The 12,298-nt window shown below is 49.4% G+C and overlaps 1 protein-coding gene across 2 annotated transcripts in view; it reads right to left on the reverse strand.

Annotated features, from left to right (window-relative positions):
- The window catches only part of PRKCB (protein kinase C beta), a 315,575-nt gene extending 303,599 nt beyond the window's left edge, over window positions 1–11,976 (reverse strand). For both annotated transcript variants that reach the window (XM_045776452.2, XM_045776451.2), the window contains exons 1-2: window positions 11,658–11,976; window positions 10,632–10,663 (exon numbers count right to left, since the gene is read on the reverse strand). In XM_045776452.2, the coding sequence (XP_045632408.1) occupies window positions 10,632–10,663; window positions 11,658–11,830 (205 nt within the window). In that variant the 5' untranslated portion in view covers window positions 11,831–11,976. The remainder of the gene's footprint in view (window positions 1–10,631; window positions 10,664–11,657) is intronic.
- Window positions 11,977–12,298: the final 322 nt, after the last annotated feature.

Below are 12,298 nucleotides of genomic sequence, written 5' to 3' on the forward strand. Positions count from 1 at the left end.
GATTTGAACCAATGCCTTTCTGTCTCCGAAGCACAAACTCTTTGCCACCCCGTGCAGCATGTGCTCAATTAACACGTGCTGGATAAGTGACAGCAGCAGAGACGGAGAGAGGGAGTGGGAGGATTCCTTTCACAGGAAAAATCATTTCCATGGCCCTCTCCGCCTCAGGATACAGTGAAGAGAGATATCCCTATTGTTAGAACCGTAAAAATAACCCAGTAACCACCTCCCAAAATAGAGCAATCAACAATGTGACTGACATGAAAATCCAAATGTCTCTGTTACGATGTGAAAAATAGCAGCGGCCCCTACATGCTCAGGTGACACCCCCCACAGCTTCTAAATGGTCATTTCAGTTTGTCCTACCTGCCCTCCAACCCCATAAGCCTGGGGTTCCAGGATCTGAGTCATGGCAATCACTGTTTCAAATGTACTTCACGCTCCTCTTTTGCAAACATTTGGCCACTTCACTCACCCTCACACATCCCGCCTTAAAACAATGACAACAAGCACTTCCTAGTCACTGTCCTGCCTTCACAAGGTCCAAACCCTCCCAGATGACGTGTGGCTCCAAGCGCCACCCCCTCCCTCACACACCCTCCTTCCTGTTCCCTGCATGAGCCCTGTTCTCTCCTCCGAGTCAAGTTGAGCTGTCCTCTGCCTGAAACACCCTCCCCAGCCCCCAGCCTCTTGTCAATCTGGGAACTCCTACTCCTGCTGGAAGATTGTTCCCAAATGTCACCTCCTCTGTGGAAGCTTCTCCACCCCTCCCAGGAGCAAGGATGCCACCCCGCATCTCACTGATGTGCCGGAACTCACTGGCCATGTGCTGGTCTCCCCGCAAAAGACCAGGAAGACCTTCGCGGGCAAGGTTAGTGTCTTATTTCTCTTCAAAGCCCGTATTGCAACCTGACATTATACATTGTATTTCTTCTAAAGTACTTATTAATTGCTGTTCTCCTTCCCCTAGAATGGAAATTCCATGAGGGCAGGGACTCTGTCTGGTTCACTGTTCTAGTTCAGTGCCTAAAACAGTACCTGACACATGGTAGGCACTCAATAAATATTTGTTGAATGAATGGGCAGATGGACAGATGGCTAGATGGATGGGGGAATGGATGGATGGTTGGCTGAATGAATGGATGGACGAATGAATAATGTATAGAAAAATAGCTGAGTGAACAGATAAATGGATTGGTGGGTCAGTGGGTACAAGGATGGGTAGATAGATGGTTGAATCAAGCAGGATCATGTTTCACCAGCCCAAGATCACTGAGGCGTGGAGACACAGCAGGATTTGAAACCAACCCTGATTTTTGAGCCTGCACTCTCAATTCAATTTACACTGCCAATCTAGAAACCCAAAGTCTGGTCACTGGGCAGTGGCAAGATAAAAGAAGAAAGAATCTAGAATTCTCCCTCCACCCGCCCCCCCCCAACCAGGAACGTGGTTATTGTTGACCTAAGTTAATTTCCATCTACTTAGCAAATGCCAAGACTCAACAGGAGGGCATGTGAACCCTCCTAGTCCAGGTCTGAGTTCCCCTTCTGACTCAGTAGGACAAAGTTCTGCATGTGGGCTGAGGGAAAAGAAGACATCCAGGAGAAAAAGACAAGCAGGACAAAGGACAATGAAAAGGTATCAGCCAACAATAACACTAGTAATATTAAAAGATTGGCATTGCTGAACAAAAGCTCCTGTCTCTTCCAAACCCTTCTGGAGCCTGCAAGCATGGTGTCTTTCAATCCTCTGTTACATCAAGCTTTCTTCCAGCACCAACCATTTCCAGGAAAGACAATGAACTCTCCTCCTCTCTTCACAACAAGGAATAGCCAATTCAAAATGAGGCCCAGAGGGAGAATAGGAAAAAAGGGAGGAGGGGAGGAGGAGGAGATGGTTTACGGGTAGAAACTAACATGTCCTTATGTTCTCATAATTTCCTGTAGTTCTTTCATAATAAACAGTAAAGAACATTTACTAAATGCCCAAATTTGTGTTAGAGGAGCGATAAAGACACAGTAGCACCAAACCAAGACCTTCTCCTTGATGAAATCAGAAAGAAGAGAACTGACAGAGGATCATTCTCTATATGTGATTCTATAGGGCTTACTGTGAAACTACTTACAAATTATCTTCCAATTGAGGAAAAACATGGCCTAAGCCAAAGAAGGAACAGTCTTAGAACATCAGCCCTGGACCAAGGGTGAGGGAAGTATCTGGGAGGCGATGCGAATAATCCTGTGCCCCTAAAAACTGGCTTTCAGCTCAGATGCCTCTCACTGACATGCTTTGCTCTTTTTTTTTTTTTTAAAGATTTTATTTATTTATTCGACAGAGAGAGAGAGAGACAGCCAGCAAGAGAGGGAACACAGCAGGGTAGTGGGAGAGGAAGAAGCAGGCTCCCAGCGGAGGAGCCTGATGTGGGGCTCGATCCCATAACGCCAGGATCACACCCTGAGCCGAAGGCAGACGCTTAACCGCTGTGCCACCCAGGCGCCCCATGCTTTGCTCTTTTTATTTATTCTCAGCCTGTCCGCTCAGACTTGCTCCTCCACCTCGGAAATGGTCTAATTTTTCTGCTGTAGAAGAGCCACCTCAAAACACAGCCCCCACACCACCAAATGAAAGCCAGCTCATTCTCTGAGCTATCAGCTGAGAGATGAAATTGTCGAACTGGGAGAGAAGCCATCTTAATGTAACCATCTAATTCTACCAAATATTCATCATACTTGGGACCATGGCACAAGGAAAGAGTCATCCTCTCTACAGAATATCACAGAGATAAGACTTCTGTGTATCTTGGGGCGCCTGGGTAGCGCAGTCGTTAAAGCGTCTGCCTTCGGCTCAGGGCGTGATCCTGGCGAACCGGGATCGAGTCCCACATCGGGCTCCTCCGCTGGGAGCCTGCTTCTTCCTCTCCCACTCCCCCTGCTGTGTTCCCTCTCTCGCTGGCTGTCTCTCTGTCACATAAATAAATAAAATCTTTAAAAAAAAAAAAAAAAGACTTCTGTGTATCTTGATCCAGGATACGAGCAGCTTCACGACAATTTTTTAGCTCTAGCTCCCTGGCAACTCAGACTTTCTCCAATTACTTCAGAGGACAGGGAGTTATTTGCCTTTTGTTTTCGGTTTTTAATTCTCAAGACCAAAGAATTGCCTCACTCCACCCCAACCACTGCATAAGCTAACATGCCCTTATAAATTCTCATAGCACCCTGCACATTTCCTGCAAGGCACTTCGTGAAAGGAAACTTAAATATTGGTGCAACGATTCGTAGAGTATCTTCTCTCCCCGTTACACTGGACGCTCTATGGCATTAGGATCTTCTCCATCTCATTCACCCATTGTATCCCCGCCATTTAAAATAGTTCCTGACACATAGAACTCAATGAGTGAATCCTTTAGGAAGGATGGATGGATATATGGAATGATGGATGGATGGGTAAATGCATGTAGTAAGTATATAAATTTCCTACCAGATTTTCAAGCACCCATCACACCCCCAAATGCCACATGTAAACACAGTGGATTTTGGATACTCTATAAAAAGGTCAATATCGAGCTATATAACATCACACAATTTCAACAGAGAGATAGGATGAGTCAAGTCAAAAAATCTATGATATTAGATCAAATGCCAAAAATGATAAGAGACCAAGTTTTTTAATGCATCAGCCAGAGATGATGAACTTTTCAGCCGATCCCTCTACCTACCCAAGAATTAACTGGACTCCAAAGTCAAAAGACCAGAGTATGGACTTTAAATTGTACCTGGTAATTTAACTACCTATAGCTGAAAAGCATCAAAAGGAGATGAATATTCTCAAAACTGTCACCTACTGATGTATTTACATGTAAGTGTATTTACACACGTGTGTGAGCATGCTCACAGACAGAAACAGAAAACTAGGCAGAAAAAGAAAGAAAGAAGAGTGAGGGGCTCCAATAACAAGAACACGTATAAATTATTTTCAAACCTTTGGTTCATCCCTGACCAATTACTTTCTCTGTTATCTTTTCCTTTCTTGACCCAAATGCACCATAACCATGTGGTATATTGTTCTGGAAAATACACTGGCAGTATAGCTAGTATTCAGAAATACCGTATTTTTTTAAATTAGTTTCTAAGAACGTGTGTATCTTATCAACTACATTTCCAAAGGTCGTATTTTCCATATTTACTTAGAAAGGCATTCTGTTGCCCAGTGACAAAGCTTCCAGCTTGCCCGGAGTGCCCTAGCGCTCAAGGTGAATTGATTGTGGCCTCTCTAACACATCAGCCCTCCTTTTTAAGACCCAGCATTAACGCACCTCAAGATTTTTATTTCATTTGGGACTCTGGGCCTGAAATCCCACTTCAGGTGGAAAAAATAAAAAAGTCAAACCATCAAATACAAAGTCAAAAAGCCTCTGCCTTTTATCCCCATAGAACCCTCAGGACACATTCAGAGAAAGCTAAGAGGTGAGTGGAGTTTGACTCACAGGCCTCTGGGATATGCTTCTGGGAAGGGAGGGAAATGGAATCATAGATGTGAGCTCCGGTAGCTTGCAGCCTGACTTAGCGATTGTACCAAAAAAAAAAAAAAAAGCCCTCTTTATGATTTTACTGATAAAGTTCAACCTGAAATATAGGATATCATATTGTAAGTTGCCAGGGAAAACTGTGCCAAAAATAAAATTAACCTTTGATATTTGTTTTTATTTTATTTTATTTTTAGAGAAGGGGAGAGAAAGAGAGAGAAGGGGGCGGAAGAGCAGAGAGAGGAGAGAATCTAAAGCAGGTTCCACAAGCAGCACAGAGCCCAACTTGGAGGTTGATCTAACTCTGAGATCCTGACCTGAGTTGAAATCAAGAGTCAGACACCTAACTGACGGAACTACCCAGGCACCCCAGATTGTTGTGCTTAAAAAGAGCATATTTTAGGGACACCTGGGTGGCGCAGGCAGTTAAGTGTCTGCCTTCGGCTCAGGTCATAATCCCAGGGTCCTGGGATCGAGTCCTGCATCGGGCTCCCTGCTCAAAAAGGACTCTGCTTCTCCCTCTGCCTCTCCCCCCTGCTCGTGATCTCTCTCTCTCAAATAAATAAATAAAATTTTTAAAAAGAGCATATTTTAGGGGCGCCTGGGTAGCGCAGTCGTTGCATCTGCCTTCGGCTCAGGGCGTGATCCCAGCGTTCCGGGATCGAGTCCCACATCGGGCTCCTCCCCTGGGAGCCTGCTTCTTCCTCTCCCACTCCCCCTGCTTGTGTTCCCTCTCTCGCTGGCTGTCTCTCTGTCACATAAATAAATAAAATCTTAAAAATAAAAAAAGCATATTTTAATCTATATGTGTTGACTACAGACTAAAATAAACTTGTATTCCATAGAGTTGACATTGATGAAAACAGCAATGGTTGAATTCATGTAACATTTTGGGAGTGGGTTTTGGATTTTTTTTTTTTTGTTTTTTTTAAGATTTTGTTTATTTATTTGAGAAAGAGAGTGAGTGTGAGAGAGAGAGCATGAATGGCGGGTGGGAGGAGCAGAGGGAGAGGGAGAAGCAGGCTCCCTGCTGAGCAGGGAGCCCGACTCGGGGCTCGATCCGGGACTCCGCCATCACGACCTGAGCCAAAGGCAGACACCCAACCAACTGAGCCACTTAGGTGCCCCAACATTTTGGGGTTATTAAAGAATAACTTCTATTAAAAAGCCAAAAAACAGGTTTTCTGATATGCACAGGAAAGGTAAGAGCTGGTTTACTCATTATAATCATCCCTGCTAGGTCTTCATAGTCAGAAAACTAGTGTGCTGGGGTTTTTCTAGAGAGTCCCCAAGAACTTGAGATCTTTCTCACAAGGAAAGGGTGAGAAAAGACAATCTGAGCTAGCTGGGCTGGCTGGGCCCAGATGCTGAGCAGTACACACACTGGTGTTACCCAAAGTCTGTGAAGAAACACACCTGAGAGGAAAACCTACCTAAATACACGAAAGCAGCCTAGTCATTCAGTGACTTCCAGAATGAACTCTGTCCCACTTTGACACATTTTCCTACCACGAATCAAGTAATAATGATCATCTCACTTAGAGTCACGGTTACTTATTGTGGATATCTCTCTTGCACTTTGGTGCTCACCATAACCCTATGAGGTAGGTACCATCAGCCCCCATTTTATTTATTTTTTAATAGATTTTATTTATTTATTTGAGAGACAGAAATATAGTGAGAGTGAGCACACAAGCAGGGGGAGCAGCAAGCGGAGGGAGAGGGAGAAGCAGACCCCTGCTGAGCAGGGAGCCCAATGGGGGCTTGATCACAGGACCCCGGGATCAAGACCCGAGCTGAAGGCAGACACCTAACCGACTGAGCCACCCAGGCACTCCCAGCCCCCATTTTACAGATCAGGAAACTGAGGCCACTACAGGTGGATGACTTACTGAAGCTTATACAGCAAGCAGGTGGCAGAGCACAGTCACACCCAGTTCTATCTGACTCCAACCCCATGCTCTGAATTCCAGTTCTCTAGATTTTATTGCCTCCCTATTCCTACTTAAGTGACTTTCTTTAACAGAAAAAGTTCTTCTCTCTGCCAAACTGCAAAACTTCTTGGGGTAAGAGTTTAATTCCACCCAAAGGCTTGCCTTCATTACAATTAATGCACAAATGAAGGTTCTAGGGTCCTCTAAAGAATGCCATAGAGAAAAGTCTGCCTTGCTTCTCTGAGGGCTCCCACTTTTCACCCAGAATTTAGTCAGTTTCATAATAGGGACACTTAGCCCCAGTGTCTGTCATCAGAGACATTCTTTTTTTTTTTTTTTAAGATTTTATTTATTTGAGAGAGAGCACAAGCAGGGGTGTGAGGAGACATAGGGAGAAGCAGACTCCCCACTGAGCATAGAGCTGAATGCAGGACTCTATCCCAGGACCCTAAGACCATGACCTGAGCTAAAGGCAGACACTCAACTGACTGAGCCACCAAGGCGCCCCATCAGAGACATTCTTAAACTACCTCACGAGAGTGGTTTTATAGAAAATAGAGTGGTAACAAAGGGGAGAAATCATGCGGCAATCTAGAATGTTGTCCTCTAGCAGTACAAAAGCAAGGAAATCTATTCTCAAGAAATCCCTGACTTCCTATGGTTGATGGACTTTCCATCTTTCCTCCCTCAAACCATCCCAGCATCCCCAATTTCCATGAGAGCACAATGGAGCATGGAGGCTCAGTGGGCTCCCTGCCTAAGGATCATCCACCTACCTCCTCCCCAAGGACAATGCAGGCTATATCCCCTCTCCCCTTCTACTTTTTATTCTTTAAGACTTATTTGAGGGGGCGCCTGGGTGGCACAGCGGTTAAGCACCTGCCTTCGGCTCAGGGCGTGATCCCGGTGTTATGGGATCGAGCCCCACATCAGGCTCTTCAGCTATGAGCCTGCTTCTTTCTCTCCCACTCCCCCTGCTTGTGTTCCCTCTCTCGCTGGCTGTCTCTATCTCTGTCGTATAAATAAATAAAATCTTTAAAAAAAAAAAAAAAGACTTATTTGAGAAGGGCGTCTGGGTGGCTCAGTTGGTTAAACGTCTGCCTTCAGCTCAGGTCATGATCCCAGGACCCTGGGATCAAGTCCCACGTTGGGCTCCCTGCTCGGTGGGGAGCCTGCTTCTGCCTCTCCCTCTGCCCCTCCCTCTGCTCCTGCTCGCTCTCACTTTTTCTCTCAAATAAATAAAATCTTTAAAAAAAATTTTTTTGAGAGTGCACCAGAGTGCAGGGGGGAGGAGCAGAGGGAGAGTGAGGGAGAGAGTCTTAAGCAGACTTCATGCTGAGCACAGCCAAACCCAGGGCTTGATCCCATGACCCTGAGATCACGACCTGAGCTGAAACCAAGAGTCTGACGATCAACAGACTTTGCCACTCGGGCTGCCCCTCACCTTCTACTTTTGAAATGGAACACCCCCCCCCCAACCTGTAGCCAGGAACATGGCTACCTGAAATTAACATTACAGTGTACAGGCACCCCTGTGTAGCAAGGTGTGGATGTGTGATTAAGTTCTAGCTCATAGCGTATAGGCAGAAGTATCTTGCAGCAGCTTCCATAAGTGACAGTGGGCATGTGGCCTTTGCCTTTTTTTTACCCTTTCCTCCCTCCTGCTAGCTGAAATAAAGATGTGATGACTGGATAGTCTAGCATCCTATTTGGACCATGAGGTAAGTGTCACTCCTGCATGGTAGAGCAGAAAACTGAAAGGAACTAAGACCCTGGGCTCTGGACTTCTGACTTAGGTGAGAGAATATAACCTTATGTATTCTCTAAAAAATGTAGATCCCCATTTTAATCAGATGCACTTTTTTAAAAAGATTTATTTATTTATTTTAGGGGGAGAGAGAAAGAGAGAGCACCTGTGCATACAGCAGGGGAGGGATAGAGGCAGAAGAGAGAGAATCTTAAGCAGGCTCCATACCCAGCACAGAGCACGACATCAGGGCTCAATCTCACGACCCTGAGATCATGACCTGAGCTGAAACCGAGAGTCAAAAATTTAACTGATTGAGCCACCCAGGCACCCCTATTTGGCAACTTTTTAAAGTAGGTACTGTTTATTGGACCCATTTTACAAACAAGGAATCTGAGCAAAACAAGACGGCTGGGAAGTCTCGAATCCAGGATTCAAATCCACAGTAACCTACCTGATGGCTTGTACAGATGTCTGCTACCCTACACTGCCTCTCAGGGAGAGGAGAAAAAGAATGGTGATAAAAAAAATAAGTACCTTCTACCTCTAAAGTTGCCGTATTAGATTAGAAACTTTAATTCTGCTGTACTCTCACTATACCAGAAAATTCCTACCACTTTCCAGGCTTTGAAAAACAGGATCTCCTGTCATCACCTACACATTTCAGATTGACTTCCCCAGGTAACTGCTGAGCAGGGAGGAAAGCAGCAGCAAAAATGTCCAAAACTCATCCCAGATCCCAGCAAGCGACAGACAGAAACTGATTCATGAAAGTGAAAGGTAACCTCAAAGAACATCTACACATTGCAGCATGAAGACACCATTGGTATTGTGCTCCAGGGGCCGAAGTTCTAGGAAACAATCTCTTTGCAACAGGGTCTCAGCTGTTGCCACTTTAAAGGGATCTGGGCAGACCTAAAACTAATGTAACACTGTATGGTAACAATCCTTCGATTAAAACAATAATAAAATAAAAAATAAGAGTATATAAAGCTGAAAAAAATAATAAAGGGGCTTGGGAAGTCCTCTGGTGCAGAACGTGAGACTGAGGTTCCACATCTTGGTCAGAGAGGCAGGACAGCTCTGCAAGCTGGTTGGGCCAGCTCTTCCCTGGATCGCAGGTGAGGGAGGGAACCCACGAGTCCCAGAAGACGGCAGTGCTACACAGCAAGCCTCCTGTGCAACTGACAATGCCACCCACACTCACCAGGGATCATCTGACTTCTCCCTGGAAGGGGGAATGCTGCGACAACACAGACCCGGCTAAGTCACATCTCTGACTCTTGAACGCTTAATGCATTCTTTCTCCTGATCAGACCCAGCTCCCCAGAAGCAGTGAATGTGCCCCTACAACACACCCCACAAATGAGGCACCAAACTCAATCACACCTGGCCAAAAATTGGGGAGAGAAAAAAAAATTTTTCCAGGACAGAAATTGCAAACTCAAATGCCTACAGGAGCCAGACACGGGTGAAGCTGGCCCAGATGGGAAGGAAGGACTGGGATGAAATGGTGAATACATGCCGCAGCTATGAAAATAGCTCCGAAGGATTGTTTCTACGAGAAAGTGGGACCAACTCTCTGCAAACTTGAAGCTGGAAATTCAGGTATCTGTGTAAAATCTCCCAGTTCTAAACGTTGACATCAAATTAAAAAACGTTTGACAGCCTAAGAGCTAAACAAGTCCACAGGTAACTTGACCCTGGAGAGTGAACTTTCAACCGGAGTCAGCCAAGGCCACCTTACACATGATGAAAAGTCACCACTAGGTTGAGCATCCCTGGCTGGGGTCAAGGATCTCAAACCAGGTGCAAGGACCCAGGTAGCCTGTCACTTGGCGTCCTTTCTGTATGCAGCCAGAAGCTAGAAAAGGCCATTTAAACCAGTGTCTGAGAGGCACCCCATCTGTAACGACCTCTTGGCAGAGAGGGAGGCAGCCCAGGGGACAACCGCAGTCCCCTTTCAAGGAGATGCACCAAATGCAGACGCAGCAGCCACCTGTGGAGACTTCTGTGAAGCAGGGGAGGAGGCAGAACCTCACTCTGTGAGATGAGGAAGGCAAGTGAGAAGGAATTAGGGAGAGGAGGGGTCCTCCCAAAAATGGCCCCCGGGGACACTTCCTCCAGGGGCAGGATTGGCCCAGCAGGACAGGTTCAGGAGGCAGGATCTGACTCTAATGATGCTGGGAAGGAAGAAAGGGTGCGTGCCCTTCCTTGGCAGGTAGGGCCTCTGGCTCCACCCCCCTTTCCTGAATGGAGCATCAGTGCCCCCATATACACACACCCCTTAAAAGGTGGTGGTGCACTCCCGGCTTGGCAGGTCACTCTGACAAATGGGATACCTTCACTCTCTGCCTAACTCAGTTCTAGAAAGTCTTTTTCACCATCTCTTCCCACAAACGGCATTCCCAGAGCCCCACAGCCTACCTTGGCACTGGAATCCTTGCTTTCCGAAGCCCCTGCAAAGGCAGAAAGAGACACGTGAGGCAGCCCTAGGGGCCCAGCCACCAGCTAGTTCCCCCACGTCACCCCCCCCCCCTTACCCGGCCCCTCTACCCCAGGTGCAACCTCCTAGCCACAGGCGGGTGCCCAAGAGTCTTCCGCCTTTGGGGGAAGGGGCAGCTGGGAGGTCGGCGGTAACCCCCAGAAGGCAGAAGAAAGGAGGCTGCGACCACCAGGTGGCGGGATGGGGGCAGCGTTCCCGTCGCGGGGAGGGGGGGGGCAGGCGGGAGATCTGCCTACAGAGATGCCCGAGTACCTTCGGGGAAAGAGAAGAGATAAAGACGCATCCAGAGGGGAGGATGAGAGAAACCCTGCGGCGGTGGTGTTCCCTGGGGAAGTGGGAAGAGAGAAAAGGCTCCCCAAGCCTAGAGGGACGGGGTGAGAGGTAGGGGAGAAGAGTCCCCGCAGTGATGCGAGGGGGAAACTGAGGAGTGCAAAGGGGAACCCTGGCCCGCAGGGAAGCCCAATAGGAGATAACCCAGGGCGCCACGGCGGGAGACACGGAAGGGGAGGAAAGGATGCTCCACGCCCGCCGGGAAATAGAGAGGACACCCAGGGCGCTGCCCCCGGAAAGAGGGGAGGGAATGCGGGCGCCGCAAGCCCGGAAGGAGGCGGGGAGACGGGGAACCCCGGGCGAGCGGGCAGTCGAGGTGCTGCCCTCCCGGGGAGGGACAGCCACCCCGCGCTCCAAGCAGGTGGAGAACCGGCGCCCGCCCCGCGGCCCCGGGGCGCTCCCGAGGCGGCTGGGAGGAAGAGCAGGCAGGAGGAGCCCTGCGGCCAGCCGTCTGGGGCCGGGGAGGGGAAAGCCGCAGGACTCTGCACCCGGGCGTCCGGAGCGCGGAGCCGGGGGACGCCGGGCCGGGCGGTGCTCGTCTCCCCCTCGGGGCACACCCCGCGCACGGCGCTCCCCTCGGGGCCCCGGGAAGGTGCCCTGCGCCGGCGCGCTCTCACCAGATGAAGTCGGTGCAGTGGCTGCAGAAGGTGGGCTGCTTGAAGAAGCGGGCGGTGAATTTGTGGTTCTTCACCTCGTGCACGTTCTTCTGCCGGAGGGCGCCTTTGCGGGCGAAGCGCACGGTGCTCTCCTCGCCCTCGCTCGGCGGCGGCCCCGCAGCCGGGTCAGCCATCTTGCGCGCGGGGAGCGGGAGCTGAAAGGTGCCGGCCCCGGGGCCGCGGGACCGCGGGCTGCGGGCTGGGGAAGCGCGCGAGGAGGCGGCCGGTGCTGCCGCCCTGGGCCACGGGCGCTTCCCCTGCGCCGGCTCTGGCCGCCGCGGCGCGCGGAGCTGGGGCTGTCACTCGCCCAGCTGCCGCCGCTCGTCCAGCTGCGCTTGGCACCGCTGGCCCCAGCTGCGGGGGAGGGAGGCGGAGCCCCGGGAAGGCCCCGCCTCTTTCATTTGCATCGCGCCCAGGCCCCGCCCAGCGCCGCCAGCTGCTTTACATATTGGCACCCCGAGGCTGCCGGCCTCCCAGCGAAGTGTTCAGAGCCGCAGCGCTGCGGCGCGGGGACCGCAGCCTGCGATCGTCAGACCTGAGCCTCACCCCCTACCCGCTCCTGGCCCGGGGTTGCATTAAGGGGGTGAGCACCTTGAGTGCGC

The sequence above is a fragment of the Ursus americanus genome, chromosome 2, assembly GCF_024610735.1.
Source record: "Ursus americanus isolate L20-20 chromosome 2, mUrsAme1.1.p, whole genome shotgun sequence".
NCBI lineage: Eukaryota > Metazoa > Chordata > Mammalia > Carnivora > Ursidae > Ursus > Ursus americanus.